The sequence below is a fragment of the Rhinolophus ferrumequinum genome, chromosome 9 (assembly GCF_004115265.2).
Source record: "Rhinolophus ferrumequinum isolate MPI-CBG mRhiFer1 chromosome 9, mRhiFer1_v1.p, whole genome shotgun sequence".
In the NCBI taxonomy this organism is placed as follows: Eukaryota; Metazoa; Chordata; class Mammalia; order Chiroptera; family Rhinolophidae; genus Rhinolophus; species Rhinolophus ferrumequinum.
In genome coordinates this window covers 66,966,633-66,985,469 of record NC_046292.1, presented here as the reverse complement: position 1 = coordinate 66,985,469, position 18,837 = coordinate 66,966,633, and the positions used below count along the sequence as shown (strand labels likewise).

The window sequence follows — 18,837 nt, the reverse complement described above, 5'->3', positions numbered from 1 at the left end:
ATGATTGAGCAGCTAAGTGTATTCAGATCTGTGCACAGTAAGGTCTTCTTCCTTTGTTATTACATAAATGATACAAGATTCGTATAAGAAATCGAAATCACACAAAATCTGGTATACAATTTATAATAAACACATTTTAAAAAAGAACTGGAACGCATTTAGAGCAGAAAGCCCTCAGCTGAGAAGAGTATGGAAATGTGTTATTTGCAAAATAATTGATGGTGCTTATCCTAGGATGAGAAAGAGAAATATTCTTGCTTAAACATTTAAACATTTGTCTATGAAAGAGAAGTTGTCCACTTAGACTATTTCTCCCCATGGCAGAGAATTACAATCAATGGGTAAAGGTAGTGAAGGCAAAAATTTTATTACAGGTTAAAGAGAAATTCCTTATATTTTGAGTTATCTAGCAATGAAATGATTTGCCTTAAAATTAATAAAATCCCTCGTCTCTGGAAGCATTTACATAGAAACCAGATTATAATCTATTAAAGATGCTATATAAGAAATTCTTACACATTGAAGCAGGTTGTACTAAGACATTAAATGTCTATTGATTCTAATAGTCTGAATTTGTAATATCTATAATTATATCTAACACTGTTCTTATGTTTGATATAATTTGGAAAAATATGTTTTCAGTTTTAATAAGGATTACAAGAACATAAGAAATAACAATGAATGGTAATGAATTTTGAGGTCAGAATGCCTTGGTTAAAAACCTGTGGTTGCTACTTATTGGTGTGATCTTGATCCTATACTTACCTACCATCTCTGTGTTGTACTTTGGCAGTCACAAAGTGGGTGTTACTGTGAAGAAAAACCCTGTATAGTGCTTAGGCCAATGTTTAGGGCTCAATAAAATTACATGTCAGGGCTAAATTAAGAAGCTGGTCTTTCTGTTCATAAAGAACTCACAAAGGTTTGTAACGTAACCTCATTTTACAAACAATCTCCCCGCCCCCGAAACTCAGAGAGGTTAAGTAATTTGCAAAGGTCTCAAAAGTGTGTGTGTGCGCCAAGGCAGAAATTTAACCTTAGATATATCTTGTTTTATAACGCCCACTTTTTACTCATTTAGAAATCAGAGAACCACTTAGTTGTCTTCTTCAGATTGCACCTATTTTCTCTTTTAATCTGCTATACTCTTTTTCTCTCCAGTTTTCTTTCTTATAGGTTACGGTCAGTTACAGCACTATAAGATGAAATTATTTTTCCATTCTAAGAACTGCCTTTAAATTATAAGAACAAATGATGAATCTACCTTTAACTTCATACTTTGCCACTTAAGAAAACTATACCTCATGAGTAAGACTAAAGACAACTCAACATTTGCTGCATCTATTGTTCTAAACACCAAATCAGTGTTTTGAGGGGACTGGGGGTGTATTACAAGAATTGTTTGTTCATACTTTTAACCTTCTAAACATTATCATACAATTCCAAAATGTATGTTATACAAATTCAATAAAAAGCCTTTAATACAGTATATATTGTTTATATCCTAGATCAAAGAGGCCTCAAATGAAGTCCCACCTTCATAGTTGGGGATTAAAGGCTTTAGGCTGACTAGCTCTAAGCTAACATTCCATTATTATTTTTTTTGTCAAATTCTACATTCAGTTAAGAAGAAAAAAAATCAGTATCTCTCTACCTCTGAAAAATGCAATGCACTTGCCTTCCTCCATACTATTGTTAACTCATCTTAGGTATAACTTGCTCCAGAAAACCTCTAACCATCCCCCAATCTATTCAGATGCCCTTTCTAGTATGTCTTCAAAACACATTTTCCTCCTTCCATTGAAATATCCATCATATAGTATTTAATGATGTATTTCATATCTATTTTCCTTTTGAGACTATAAGCATCTTGAGTGCTGGGACTTATTTTTAATTATTTTAATGGATAGGTTTAAAATAGAAGATTAGTACTGAAAAATAGTTAAGTATAAAAAGGGGGGAAAAACAGAAAATGAGAGATTAAGAGACACAGAAGGCAAAAAAAAAATCGTAACTACATCTTACTGTGTTTTGGAAGAAAAAGAGAATAATGATGTTGCAAAGACAGTATGTGATGAGATAATGACTACAATTTTTTCAGAACTTATACAAGATACCAATCCATAGATTTAAGATATCCAATCAATTCCAAGCAGAAATATATATATACAGTCCCCGACTTAATGATGGTTTGACTTAGGATTTTTTGGCTTTATGATGGTATGAAAGCAATACGCACTAAGGAAAAACTGTAGTTTGAATTTTGATCTTTTCCTGGGCTAGTGATATATGACGGGAGATTCTCTCATGATGCTGGGAAGCAGCAGCAAGATACAGCCCCCAGTCAGCCACGGGATCATGAGGATAAACAACTGGCACTGTACAAGGTATTCACTGTGTTAGATGGCTGTGCCCAGCGAGGCTAATATAAGCGTTCTTAGGGAAGGGCATGGTTAGGGAAGGGGAGGCTAAGCTATGATGTTTGGTAGGTGAGAGGTATTAAATGCATTTCTGACTTAGGATATTTCCAACTTAATGATGGGATTATTGGGATGTAACCCTATTATAAGTCAAGGAGCATCTGTATAGGGGGAAAAATCCACATCTGGACACATCATGGTAAAATTTCAAAAAAAAAAACCGTAGAGAAAATTTAAAGAGCAGCCAGAGAAAGGGTGCCTTCAAAGTAGCTACTGTTAAAGTGACAGCAGACTTCAACAACAATGAAACAACAATGAAAGCTGGAAGAAGGTAGAATAATAGTTTCTTTATGTAAGGGATGTAACTACCAAACTAGTATTGTAAATTCAGTGAAAATAACTTTCAAGAATAAATACAAAATAATAACACTATCAAAGATGGAAAGAATATTATAAACATAAACTCTCAAAAAGAAATCCTAAGGGAAGTACTGTATTTGGCCGTGTATAATGTGCACTTTTTTTGCCCAAATTTGTGAGGGAAAAATAAGGATGCGCACTATACATGGGTGGTACTAATTCCATATCTATTAATATATAAGTGTTTTCAATTCTTTTATTTATGCTTATGAGTTAAAAGTGTAACTCCAGAAATCAATAACAATATCCGTATGCAAAATAATACCCTGGAATATGATAATCGGTTTTGTTGCACTTACAATAAGCTTGGAACGATGAAGAGTTCTTGGCCTTCAATGATGCGTAAATATGATACATTTGTTACCAGTACATAAAATTTCTTGCACCATAATATGTTAAAAAATAAATGCTAAAATTCTTTATAATACAAAAAAACAAGTACCTAAGTGTAAACAAATAAAAATTTGAGTTAAAAAATTAAAATGATTTTTTTTCTCTGCAAGTTTGGACCACAAACGTGCACATTATACAGGGCAAAATACGGTACTTTAGGAAGAAGCAAAATGATACAAACTGGTTATCAGAAGAGAAATAAGGAATGAAGAACAAAGAAAATGGTTTACGCATTATTGACTTTAAACGACCACTGTATAATTAATAAAAAAGTCATGAAAGGGTTTTAAAGAAACAGAATTAAAATTAAGGCAACAATAATATGTAAATCAGGATATGGGTAAATGGAGGCATTCTAAGGCCTTTGAAATGTATGGAGATGGGTAAAAATAGTATAGTCTTTGATAAGTATGCATGTTGTACTGTGTAAATTAACCAAAATTTCCAAAATAATTGATTCATGTTTAAAAATACTATAAAAATGGAAAGAAAGGGGAGAAAAAATATTGAATGCACAAAATAAATTATTAAAAATAAACCCAAATATATCAGTAATCATTTAAACATAATGGACTAAATGATCCAGGTAAAAGACAATCATTATGGGCTGGCCCGGTGGCTCAGGCGGTTAGAGCTCCATGCTCCTAACTCCGAAGGCTGCCCGTTCGATTCCCACATGGGCCAGTGGGCTCTCAACCACAAGGTTGCCAGTTCAACTCCTCCAGTCCCGCAAGGGATGGTGGGCTCCGCCCCCTGCAACTGAGATTGAACACGGCACCTTGAGCTGAGCTGCCGCTGAACTCCCGGATGGTTCAGTTGGTTGGAGCGCGTCCTCTCAACTACAAGGTTGCCGGTTTGACTCCCGCAAGGGATGGTGGGCTGCAACCCCTGCAACTAGCAACGGGCAACTGGACCTGGAGCTGAGCTGCGCCCTCCACAACTAAGACTGAAAGGACAACAACTTGAAGCTGAATGGCACCCTCCACAACTAAGATTGAAAAAAACCACAACTTGACTTGGTAAAAAAAAAAAAAAAAGTCCTGGAAGTACACACTGTTCCCCAATAAAGTCCTGTTCCCTTTCCCAATAAAATCTTAAAAAAAAAAAAAAAAAAAGACAATCATTAGGCTGGGTAACAATAAATGAAAAAAATCAAATCCAACTACTGTGTTTCCCCAAAAATAAGATCCGGTATTATATTATATTATTATATTATATTATAATTAATATTATATTATACCGCATCTTATGTTACATTAAAATAACACCGGGTCTTATATTAATTTTTGCTCCAAAAGACGCATTAGAGCTAATGGTCCGGCTAGGTCTTATTTTTGGGGAAACACGGTATATGCTATTTATAAGAGATACATCTGAAACATAGTGATATAGAAATTAAAAGAAAAAAAAGGTATTTCATGCAATCAATAACTCCAACCCCCAAACTATACTAATACTAGACGAAAGATACTTTGAGGCACAATTATTGGAGATAAAAGTCATTTCATAATGACAAAAGGTTCAATTTACCGGAAAGATAATACCAATTTAAAATTTTTAGGTGCCCAATGACATAGTCACAAAATAAAGCAAAAATTGGCAGAATTAAAAAGAAAATAGCAACTCCACATTCCACTAAATATTAACTCAATGTTTTTGCTAATTAACAGAATAAGCAGATAAAAATTAAATGTTTAACATATAAACAAAGAACACCCAACAAGTGAAGAATATGCATTATTTTTAAACACACACAAACCATTGAAAAACTCGATTATATATGGCCACAAAGCAAATTTCAAGGGATCACAGTGTAATTAATCAAGAAATCAATACAGGATAGCTAGAAAATCCTCATGTGCTTAGTAACTAAGAAACACACATTTAAGTAACTCATAGGATGACGAAGACATAATGGAAATGAGAAAATATCTCAAACTGAGTAACTGAAATTCAGCACCATGACAGGATAAGATGTTCCTCCTTTTTAAACAATGAATTAGACATTCATCCATGAGCAAAAGTGCCTTTGTGGAATTTGAAGTATCCAGCCCTATAGGTCAGGGCACCTGGGAGGAACTCACTAACTCAGGATGGATCAAAGACATAAAAATAAGACCTGATACCATAAAACTCCTAGAAGGAAATGTAGGGAAGAAACCCTCAACATTGGTCTCAGCAATGTTTTTTTGGATATGACACCAAAAGTACAAGCAATAAAAGCAAAAATAACCTCTTTCTACATCAGATGAAAAGGCTTCTTGACAGCAAAACTAACAAGCAACATACAGAATGAAAGAAAATATTTGCCAATTATCTATCTGATAAGGGATTAATATCCAAAATATATTAAAGAACTGATACAGCTCAATAATAATAATAAAAAATAATCTGAAAAATGGGCAGAGGAACTAAAACATTTTCCCAAAGAAAAGAGCTCACACCACTAATCATCAGGGAAATGCAAATCAAAACCACAATGATTTGTCACCTCATATCTGTTAGAATCGTTATCACCAAGAATAGATAACAAGTGCTGTTAAAGCTGCAGAGATAAAGGAAGCTTGTATACAGTTGGTGAGAATGTAATTTGGTGCAGCCACTATGGAGGTTCCTCAAAAAATTAAAAGTAGCACTACCATATGATCCAGCAATTCCATACCTGAGTATGTATCTATATATCTAAGAGAAATGGAAACAGGATATCAAAGAGAAACATGCACCCTCATGTTCATTGTGGCATTACTCACAATGGCTAAGATACAAAAACAACCTGAGTGTCCCTCAATAGATAAAAGACTAAAGATGTGCCGCGCGTGCACACACACACACACACACACACACAATGGAATATTATTTAGTAATCAGAAAGAAAGAAATTTTGCTATTTGCAACAACAGGAGAGTTTGAGGACATTATGCTAAGTGAGATAAATCAGACAGAGAAAGACAAATACTGTACTATACCACTTACATATGGAATCTAAAAAACCCAAGATCTTGTAAAAACAGACAGTTGAATGGCAGTTACCAGAGGCTAGGGTAGGGAAATTGGGGAGATGCTGTTTAAGGGTACAAACTTGGAACTAGTGGATAAGTGCTGAAAGCTAATGCAAAACACAGTGATTATTGACAACAATACTGTATTATAAACTTCAAAGTTGCTAAGAGACTAGATGTTAATTGTTCCCACCACAAAAAAGAAATGATAATTATGTGACATGATAGAGGCGTTTGCTCTATTGATAATCACACTGCAATATAGAAATGTACCAAACCAGTATGTTACATACCTTAAACTTACACAATGTTACATATTTATATTTTTAATAAAAATAAATTTAAAAACTTTTACATATGAAAATTTTTGTTATGCAGCTAAAGCAATACTTAGAGGATATATCCATACCTTAAATGAATATATTAGAAGACAACAAATGTAAAGTGCTAAGCATCTACATCAGTTAGTTAAAAAAATAGCCAAATAATTCCAAAGAGAATGGGAAAAAGGAAGTAATAAAGACTAGGGCAGAGATTAACAAAATAGAAATGCACAAAAGAAAGGATTAGTAGAGTTATTTTAGAGCTAAACTATCTTTTTATGAAGGATGCAAAAAAATAATATGACAAGAAAAGTGGTCAAGGAAGAAAAATGAAGAACATACCAATATTAGTAATGAAAGAGGGAATGCTGCTACTACAGATATATCCTGACTTTAAATGAATAATACAAAGATATTATAAATTATGTCAATAAATTGAAAATTATGTAAAGAGAACATCCTAAGAAACTATAATTTCACCAACATAATGAAAGAAAAAATAACAATTACCAATCAATTGCAAAGTGCTACAAGATATCTCAAATAAATTAGAGTTGTGGACGATATTTGTAATCTTTAAGTACCTGACACTACAAGTTGACTAACTTAAAATCCCCATGCTCAATGTCATTCTCTTCCTTAAAATAAGAGGCAGGTTAATGGAAAGAAAACAAAACAAAACAAAAACCCACAAGATTTCTCAGTCTCACTTGCAGTTGGGGCTAGCAGAGGGCAGTGCATGGTGCATGTGACCCAATCCCAGGACAGATATAACTACACATCTGCAGCTTTGTGCTTCTGAAAATGCTTTTGCTTTTCTGATTAAAAAAAGAGACTCGACAGGTTCTAATCATCCTGGTGGAGTAAAGTTTGTATTTTAATAAGGGCCCAAATAAAGGCCTGGGAACTCCTACAGAGTGGACAATCAGATCAGGAGAAACCTAATTAAAGACAGGAACCTCAAAAGGTGCCATCCATAATGGATGAATTATTTGTTGACTTGCCTTTGGCTTAGGATGATTAGAGGGAGTGGGAATGGATGTTCTTTAAAACTTCCTACTGCTCCCGTACAAGTTTGAGGCAGGAGATCATACTACCTATGTGGCCCCCCAAAACTTAAGTTTAAATTTTATTTTAATTGACCTCAGGCTGTTGCTTCCAGGTATATTACAGAAACAAATGCAAATTCTGTTTGAAAGAAGGCACTTTAAATCTAGACCTAAAAGAATTCCCATAGGAAAAGTTCCAGTGAAAATGCACACACAAGTAGAAATCACACAGTCCAGGTTAAAAAACAAAAAATTCACCATGAATGAGAAAAAAAACTACAGGAGTAGTGTAGCAAAGATTTTGCCTATTGTCATTATCTTATACAGAATGTGAAAAAGTGTATTTAACATTTAAAACTAAATACAAGAAGTAGCAAAAGAATGACTGGGGTAAGAGACTAACAAAAATTATCGAGATTAAAAAAAAAATTACCGAGATTAACAAAATAGAACTCTGTATTAAAATATATATATTAAAGCATCTGTATTAGAAATACAATATATGTGATCAAGAGCGAACTGGACACAGGCAAAGAGAGTAGTAGAAAAATAGGGATAGACTTGAAGAAATTACCATGCATCTAATTGGAGTTCCAAAATGAAGGAATGGAGAGAATACATAAGGTTCAATACTCAAAGACATAGAGACTAAGAATGTCCCATAATCAGTGAAATATACAAATCTCAGATTCAGGAAACTCAGCAAATACCAAGCAGATCAAATGAAAGGGAATCTATACAATTATTCTGAAAGAGCAGAACACTACTGGCAGAGTATCTTAAAAGAAGCTCGGGAGAAAAGGCAGATTATCTACATGGCTTCACCCATTAGACTCACAGCTACGTCCTCAACAACAGTGGAAACCAGAAGACCACGAAATAACAGTTTCCAAGTGTTGAGAGAAAATAAATATTAACCTAGAAATGTGTATCAGAGGAAATATCTTTCTACAGTATGTATCTTAAAAAAAAGAAAAAAGAAAAACCAAAATGATTCTAGAAGAAAGGTCTGAGAGGTATGATGAAATGGTGAACGAAGAAAATGATAAATGTGAGAGTAACTATAAACCAACAATGACTACATAAAATAATAGTTAGATCTAATGTGTGGAACTGAAGATAAAATAATAGAACTAGAATATGGACAGCAATTGCATAAAAGTCAAATGGAGTTAAGCATATTGGAGTTAAAGTATTCTAAATTTGTTGTATGGTGTGAAGAATCTAGCTGACAAACAGAAACCACACTAGATATTTTGAACAGAGGGAATTTAATACAGGGAATTGATTATATCATACATATCCAGGTATTGTGGACAAGACTGGGGACAAAATAGTGACAAAATTATTCTTCCAAAGAGCTTAGAGTCAGGTATTTATATACATATACAGTTTGCAACCTGTATGTACCTGTATACACGGGTATGTGTGTCTATATATTCAAGAGTATATGTGTGTCTACATAAACATTTTCAAATACACTGCAAAGGTGAATTTTCAATATACTATATACACACCAATAATATATTAATATACCTACATATCCACCACCTACATTCTGCCAACTAAACACAAACACAGGTAGAGGTAACAAAAAAAAAAAGAGCAAATGGCAAGAGGAAAAATGAGAAAATTAGATTAGGAAGCAGCAGCAGGAGAAGCTGAAGAAATAGGCAGAGGTCAGATTATATGAAGTACATCTCTGTCACGCTACAAATTTGTACTGTATTTTGCAGGGAATGGAAAGTCACCGAAAGGTTTAAAACAAGAAAACAACAGGATCAAATCTGAATAATTAGGTAAAAATATTGGTAGTAGTGCTTAGGTTGGATTAGAGAAATACTGGACTTGTAGGCTTTGGCAGTAAGAATGCAGGAGAGATGGAGATACGAGACCTATGTCAGAGGTAGAATCTACAGGGTGTGGTGACTTGGCATACAGATTTGCATTAGAGAGCGAAAATCAGAAAGAAAGGAAGGCATCTACAGTAAAAGTCAGGTTTTAGTTATGGATTATGAGGGCTATGCCATTGACAGGAAAGAAAACAAAGGGAAAGATTTAGAGGTTGTTTTCCAGGAAAGAAGGGTTCAATTTTAAACACGATGAGAGGAAAAGCCAATAGAACATTTGGGTAATGTCTAGGTTATAAGGCTATAAGGCTAGAAAACCCATCTTGGCTTGAGATACCACGTTGTTAGTACCAGAAAATATGATGTGTTTAAAATCTCCCCTAGGATAAGATTTTCCAGGCCATAATGATGAGTAAAAACTGAATTTGTTAGTAGTCTCCGTGTAGAGCAACAGATATGATGTTTTTGATGCTTTTGGTATTTTCTCTAAAACCACAACTGACTAGCTGGATTTCAAGATGAATTAATTCTAGAACATAGCAGCAATCAAGGTCCTCAGAAGGCTCCTGATTATGTAAGGCCCAACCTTAAACTGGTTCCTTGATTCTCTTGGAGGCTAGTAATATAGTTGACCATAAGGGCTTTATTGCCCAGCCCCCCAAAACCTTCCTCAGACTTTACTTACTTCCAACGGGGTGGGGGTGGTGGGGGTGAGGGGTGTTTCTGTTCAAAATTGGAAGAGCTTAGATGACTCACACTTGATCTATCCTATCTATTTAAAGCTATTAAAACACCTTTTTTCACAAAACAATCTAGGAAAGGACATACATAGTCTATCCTCCTTGTTTTACAAATGATCAAAAATAAGGCCTGAAGGGGCTGCAAGAGGTAAACAACCACACAACTATGTAATGGTTCAGCTGGAATGAGATCTCATCATAAAATCTTTGGTCTTTTCTTTTATAGCCAGCTGACTCCCAATGTTCAATATTCATAAAGTGGTACCTTAAACAGCCAGATTTCTACTCCTGTATCAAGGCTATTTACTGCACTAAAAATAAATAAATAAATAAATAAATAAATAAATAAATAAATAAATAAATAAAGTTGACATAAACCTAGCCAAATCTAAATTAATAAAAGTAGTAGTATGCTGAAGTACTAGATTATTTAGCTCCTTCACAAACTTTCATCTATTAGTCTTTCAGTTATAATGTTGACTGTTCACTAGTGAACATTTTGGTTTTCGCTTGGTACTTATAAGTTGGTATTTTAAAAATAAACTCCAGAATCTTGCCATTTGTTATAGTTACATTAACTGTTTATGTTTCTCCCGAAATCTTAAACAGATAATGCTTACATTATAAAGTTATCTGGAACCTGTTCAGATTATAATGAATGCTCACTTATTATTAATGGATGCTTAATCAGTAATTTTGATGATTAATCAGCATGACCTTTGTCAGATGTCACCGAGTAAAGTAATTCTGCTGAACTATTTTCTTGCTAGTACAACCTCTGGTTTAGCTTTTTAAGTATTTTACCAAAAAAGCATGGATAAAATTGTTGGCTGTAACATTTTTTGTTTAAGGTGAAATAAGCAACTTAGGCATTAAAAATTGCAGAATTGCTTGTACTTATTATATTAGATCTTAATTATATTAGATCTTAATATTTGAAAACCACACATTTGTATCTATCTCATGGTAGAGAAGACTTTGTCATTCTGTACATAACTCAGTATCTAGGGCACACATAGTTCTTTTGTGAATTCTTAAGCTGATGCCACTTTATTTTTCTTCTTTCCTCCCTGTGATTACAATAATGCACATCACTAACCACTATACACCTGTTAGACTGGTTAAAAATATATATTAACAATACCGAGTGCTGGAGAGGATATGAAAAACTAGAACTCTCACATATTGCTGGTGACAATAAAAAATAGTAGTCACTCTGGAAAACATTTTGTCAGTTGCTTATAATGCTAAACATACCCTAACATATATGAATTAGCAATCACACTTCTAAGTATTCACCAAAGTGAACCAAAACATGTTCACACAAAAACCTATTATTCATGGGTAGTTAACAGCAGCTGTACTGAACATTGCCAAAAACTGGAAAACAACCCTAATGTTTTTGGTGAATGGATAAAATGTGGTACATCTATACAATGTATTACTCCCCCGCAATAAAAAAAAAATGAATTATTGGTAAGTGCAAAAACCTGGATGAATATCAAAAAGCAATATGTTGAATGAAAACAGTCTCAAAAGGTTATATACTTTATGATTCCATTTATATGATATTCTTGAAAAGCAAACTATGGTGACAGAACAGACTAGTGGTAGCCAGGGGATATGAAGTGGGGAGAGTGTGACTACCAAAGGATAGCACTGTTCCTTTGCCAGATTGTGGTGGTGGTTAGAGGAACCTCTATATATATTAAAATTCATGGGAAGGTATCCCAAAAAAGAATCCATTTTACTGTGTATTAACTTTAAAAAAAAAAAGGTCTATCATCAAAGAATTCAAGTGCCAGAGATCTACAGATCATTTAAATCATGATTTTAAAGATAAGGAAATGAATCCAGAGGTGTTAAAAATGATCTGCCAATTAATGGTCACTGGCTAATTAATGGCAATCCTTTCCTTAAGAGTTCACAACTTAATACAAAACATTTACCTCAAAATGGGAAATTCAATTAGAAATAAGGAATACGTAGAAATGATGTAACAAACCAGGTCACAGATTCCACACTTATATTTTAAAATATATAAAATTCAACTATAATTTCTATGCCACATTTAGGTAGATAGAGGAAAAATAAAAATTAAAATTAAATTCTGTTTATTCAAGAAAGACATCATAAACTGAACTTTTGTCATTAAGGAAAAAACCCCCTCAATATAGTTGTACCTTCCGAATTTAGAAGAATTTCCAAGGTTAACTCCAAAAAATAAATCCCAATACTATTAGTTCTATACTAAATTAATATTTCCCATCTGGGTATTCTAGATACTAAAGAAAATATTCAGTACCTTAATAGGTAAAAATCAGTCTAAGTTTGGTGGGGTCTGAGAAGATGGAAACGAGAAGAGGTAACAAGAAAGGGAAAAAAGAAAGTAAAGTACTATCCTTGAATCTTCTTGTCACATATAATCTAAAATAAATAATTTTGTTTACCTTAGTACACAATGTAAAAAACTATAAAATTTTATAGCAATCTGACCTAAAATTAAAATTGAACTACTGTGCTTCCCAGAAAATAAGACTAGCTGAACCATCAGCTCTAATGTGTCTTTTGGATCAAAAATTAATATAAGACCCAGTCTTATTTTAATATAATAAAGACCAGGTCTTTATAATATAAAATATAATATGATATAATCTAATATAACATAATACCAGGTCTTATATTAATTTTTGCTCCAAAAGACGCATTAGAGCCAAGTCTGATTTTCAGGGAAACACGGTACCTTTAATCTTGTGCTGTTGTGGTTTTAATGCTGTCATATCAATAATAAGGGAAAAAGAAAAAAAACCTTATTACCAAACTGTGTGAATATGCCATTTGCAAAGAGAAGTATTTTTTTTAACTAACTCAAATTTTAACCAATTTGTCAAGTTTATTCCAAAAAAGCTGCAAGTATTAACAAGGCACAGTAGAAAGCTTGCTTCATGTAACATTTGCCCTGAAATTATCTGAAAAGTCAATACTAAAAATAATCAGTAAAGAAAGTTTCTGTATTTCTTTATCTTAAACCTTTTATTTAAGGCTTTGTTCCCCAAGTTATTAAATTTTTGTTCTGAAAAAAATGTCATATTGGATTTTTTAACTAACACTTAGAAATTTTACCAAGTTGTTAGCATTAGTTATAGAAAAGCTTTTAAAAATTAGCTCATGTATTATGAAAATGGTTCCCATCATTAAAATTTCTGGGAAACGTTTTTTGGGATGTCCTTAAGGCTCGTAACATAACTTTACTATTGCCAGCTTTCTCTAAATTTCCAAGTCATTACATTTTTAAAGTACCCTGATTAATTATGCTTTAGTATTAATTACAACAACTAACACAAGAGTTTTATTTGCTGGGTTTTTTGTTTTTTTGAGATACAATATTCACAACTAAATACCTACCATGTTCCAGGCTGTATGATAAGACTTGAAAATAGGTGAATAAAAACATATCCCTCCCCTAGAGCAACATACAGTTTATTAAGTGATATTAAACATGTACAATACAACATAATAAAATAATGAATGGACAAAGCAGAACAAAGAAGATCATCAGAGAAAGTCAGGGAAGGTTTCACAGTTAATACCAAAATTGGCTTTTGAAGGAGAAAAGGAATTTGATAGGACTTAAAGATCATTTCTTTATATGAAACTCTAGGAAAGACAAATCTAATCTAAAGGGATGGAAGTTAGAAAAGGTTGCCTAAATCCAGAGATGGGAATTGGAGACTGATTGAGAAGCATGAATACAAGAGAACCACTGAAGTGGTGGAAAAGTTCAGGACCACTGGATATATTGTTCATTACCTGAGTTAAAACTCATCAAATCATACACTTAAATATGTCTATTTTATAATAGGTAATTTATACTTCAGTAAAGTTAAAATATTTTAAGGGACTAGGGAAACCAAATGGACTCTGTGTGGCAAAAACTCTTCTATATTCCAATTACAAGGTACTTATCAGTACTCTGTGAGGAGGAAAATGTTTTCTCTAAATAAACAGAGTTTAAAGCTGCAGTGCCATTTCTTATTTTAGATCTCTCTTAAAGAAGTAATGGGCAAAAAATGTAGAGCTCGGCAGAGTTCCAACAGAACAGGCTATTTCTAAGTTTATAAGACATTTCTAAAAAAAGCATTTTCTTAATACAAATTTCTACTTACAATGTAATTATTGAATGTGTTGGTAAAAGAATACTAATGAGTTGAAGACTTCTTAGCTAGCTTTGTGATTCTGGGCAAATTAATGCACATCTTTGGGATTATTTACGATCTAAAGAAGGCTTGTTTCTCTATTTCTTTCATTTTCAAGATTCTATTATTCTTACAAGGCTGAAATCTCTACATAGCGCCTCCAAATGAAATCCCTAAGTTAAGTCCCAGATGTTAAAATTGATGCATTAAAAAGAAGTTCTGTCAAGCACACTGAATATCATAAGTATTTTATGCAACTTTTCAGATTGGTAATTTGAGGTTCTTAGTCAAATCTATGTATTTTCTTAATCAAATTTAATTCTACTTGTATGTTATTTCTTATTACCTAGTTACACAGTTCTTCTACAATTTCTACAGTTCTAGATACATTACTACTCTACGATACACCACTCCTTTTCTTTGCAAATGAAGAAATAGGGGTTAAAGAGATTAAATACCTTGTTCAAAATATAATCTTTGCAAAGACAAAAGTATTAGATCAAATGTGTATTATGATTTTTTCAAGTAAAAACTTTTAGAAAGAATGTATATATGTACATATATACGTATATACATATATGTATATACGTATATACATATACACATACATATATGTACATGCATACATATATGTATATACATATATGCACATATATGTATATGTATATATGCATACATGTATATATACATATGTACACATATATATCTATATATATAGAAAAAAATTTCTGTCTTTGTACCAACATTCATATATGTGTGTGTATATGAATGTTGGTACAAAGACAGAAATTTTTTTCTGGAAGGATAAGCAAAAAAAGTTAGTAATGCTACCTTTAGGGAAAGGGCCTAGAGTGGAGAGAGGTAATTTGTCCATTTTTACTTTCTGTACCACTAAAAAATTTCCAACATGAACATTTTGTTAATTCTATTGTTTAAAAATTATGCTCTTAGGATGGACTTATAGGTTATATTTTCCTTTTATTTTCTATATTTAAGAAAAACAAGTAATGTTTGGCTTTTAAAAATTATCTTCTTCTTAAAAAAAAGATTATCTTCTTTTTTAAACCATATGCCTGGTGGTTTAGTTGTTAATTCAGTTGCTTAAAGCACAAAGGTCATAGGTTTGATTAATTATATTTGCAAAGAATAAAAATAGCCCTTGGTCACAGAATGCATTTTTAACTTTAGAAAGTTATCTGGCAAACTCCTGCTGCTGATCACAAGGATGAATCAGGTAAGAGCATGTGGTTGACTCAATACAACATTAATATTGGAAAATGATTCTAAGTAATATCTTACTGACAAAGGATAAGAGAGTAGACAGCCAAGTTACTCATCTCTAAGTAAACGTTTCAATTTTCATATCCATCTATTCAACACACTTCTGAATACAATATAAACAAGACCTTAACTGTAAGAGAAAACACAGTCCCTGTTCTTTCAGAAAAGCTAAAAACTATACATCACAAAGCTTGTCATTTTAAAAAATGATACATTTCTTATTAGTATACCATAAAAACATCAAATAAAATACATAACATACCTGTAACATCTTCTGGATCTGATACGACAATATGTGCATTTAGTTCCTGTAGCTTATGATGCAGTTCTTCTAATTTTTTATTTGATTTTTTCAAAATGTTGTCCACATAAGCCAAACTTTTTTTATCTGTTGTGACTTTCCTCAGATTTTCAGCTCCTTCTTTGATTTTCAGTTCTTTCCTTATTTCTCTCTTGATTCGATCCTTGATGTCATCCAACTTCTGCTGCACCACTGTATCTGAAAAGTCTAATTTCTGAACAGCACTCACATTCTCAGAAAATGGAAGATTTCGGGAATCTCCCTACAGAAAAAAGTAAACACAGAAACGTGGAAATTTAAGAAAGTTAGCTGCTCAGTAAAATGTGCAGCATAAGAATAAAACTGTACAAAAAAATGATTCTTTATTAAGTGCATTACATTTAATTCTTTCCTTAATAAGCAGCAAACTACTTATTTACCTTTAAAACCACACAAAACCGTAAGTTCAAACACTCTGCCCACTCACTAAATAGCATTACCTGACAAGTTTATATTAAAATAAATACAACATATCTACATATACAGGCATCTTAGGATAGTATATAGTGGATTTTTGATATCCTATGAACCCAAGTTAGATCCCAAAGCCGACACTGTGAATCTTGGGCAAGTTATTTAACCTTTCAAATACTCAGTTTAATCATCTTTAAAATTTAAATAATAATATTGGCCACCTTTCGGAGATATTGTAGTAATTCAAAATATTATATGTGAAGCTCCAAATACAATTCTTGCCCCATTATAGTCACCTAATAAGTTAAAATTATTAAGTTCCATAGGTAAGATAAAATTCCATTTCATCTTCTATAAGAAACCTCTTAAATAAACTAATTATTGGCAAAAATAAAGTTATATTCTTTTGAACACTTTTTTAGTTAATGGATTAAATGCATTAAGGCTTGGGAAGACTGCATTCAGAACTCTATATATTTCATGGCTAACTAACCCAATTGATAAGTTTGTTGACTCACTACAAAAACATCATTACTAGAAAATATACCTAAATTATGTTCTACTGTTGGAATCTAAGATAATACATTGTATAAGTAATTCATCTTAAAATGAAAATTAAATCAGGTAAGCACATCTAATCTACATTTAAAACAACCAAAGTTATGTTTTAGTTATTTGTATGTCATTCACTATTTTAAACTCCATTACTATAATACTGTTGGTTTTTAAATTGTTAATTTCTGAAACACAAGAAAGTGGAAATAACATTTACCTTTTGGAAGAAGAATTGAGTTTGTGAAGCACAGAGAAAAGAGACATATTTTACTGTGCACCTTTTGAACCACAGACCTAACTAATTAAAAGACTTTCTTTAATTTCTTTGAGAATTAATTACACCCATATAAATAAGTTCTATTTCAATTTTTGGTGCAAATACTTTGTCATCTAATCCTTAACATCTAAAAAACATGTATCTTGCAAAATAGAGTTAACAGATGTGAAGATACAGGATCTAGCCTTGACGTTGGTATCACTTTACCCTGTGCTAATAGGCATACTAAGCAAAAAATGTAGTTGACCCATAAATTTGTTCTTGACCTTTTCAGGGCCAAAGAACCCCTTTGAAACTCTGATAAGCAAACAAATAACTAGAACAAAGAAAACTTCATCTTTGTATGTACAATTTCCAGATTCCGCGTTGGTGGTATAGTGGTGAGCATAGCTGCCTTCCAATTTCCAGATTCCATAGATCTTAGGTTAAGAATTCCTGGGATAGATGATCTACATCTACTGACCTTAAACGTCTGATTCTCTTAAAAAAATATTATAATTTGATATATAAACATTTCAAAAATAAGTTTTTAAATTTAAAATGTCTGATTCTTATCTATATGGATATACAAAGAGCTTCTACATGGGCCAAAATAATATCTAGTTTTTTTACTATCTATAATAGAATATAAGTCCTATCATCCATTTATTCAGTTTCTAAAGTTTATGAATCCACATTTGGCTGGTTATCAAAACATTAGTACATATGGCTAATGCCAACAAATAAAATCCCAAATTTCTGCTGTCTAACTTCAGGTAAAGTGGACTAAGGCAAACAATGCTCAGATGAAAACGTTCAAGCTAACCGCATTACTCTGGATATTTTTATTTCTATCGTTATAGATTTAGAAAACATCGCATGAATTGTTTTCATAAATTTGTGCTTTAGCATTTTGTACTAAGTCAGAAGTTCCCTAAATTTCTTGGTTCCTGGTGACCTTAATGTTACAGTAATTTTTCCTCTATGCCTCATAGACCACAAGGAATACCTAACAATTCCATGTATTAAGTAGTAAGGTCCAAATAACTTAAAAATACTTACAACAACTTAGTAGCTGTTTGAAATGATACAAATTGAAAGAAAATTACATTTTTATTTCATTCTTTACTAAGCACAATTACCTATTAATGTGATGTGTCTGCCTGTTGGGTACCTTCACAATTTCTCAAACCTTGAAATCAGACAGTATATTGCCACCCTCATTTCCTGTTTCGTTGTACAAACAGAATGTAGAATAATCTCATATTGAAACCTAACTGACTCCAGTTAGTTCACATGGTGTCCAACAAATGGTGTTACTGTGTGCTTCCCTAAAAACTTAAAATATACTGCAGCAACCTGAGATTTTGCTGAGGCACCCTAGAGAACTGCTGCATAATTTGAGAATCATGGTATAAAGATTTAAAAGCTGTTAAAACAAAAGACAAAAAAAACTAGTATATGAAATTGGCTTGTTTTTGATATGAATACTTTGAAGGCCCCTGCCTACTTCAACTCCCATTTCTTTTCAATTTGCTCCCTAAATTCCAATCAAATTACAGAAATTTAACGACAAAGACGATCTCTCTTGGCTCAGCTAC

At 32.5% G+C, this 18,837-nt stretch overlaps 1 protein-coding gene across 1 annotated transcript in view; it reads right to left on the bottom strand.

Annotated features, from left to right (window-relative positions):
• PKN2 (protein kinase N2) overlaps window positions 1-18,837 on the bottom strand; it is a 113,011-nt gene that overhangs the window by 55,504 nt on the left and 38,670 nt on the right. The window contains exon 2 of the mRNA XM_033114574.1: window positions 15,934-16,234. Within this exon, the coding sequence (XP_032970465.1) occupies window positions 15,934-16,234 (301 nt within the window). The remainder of the gene's footprint in view (window positions 1-15,933; window positions 16,235-18,837) is intronic.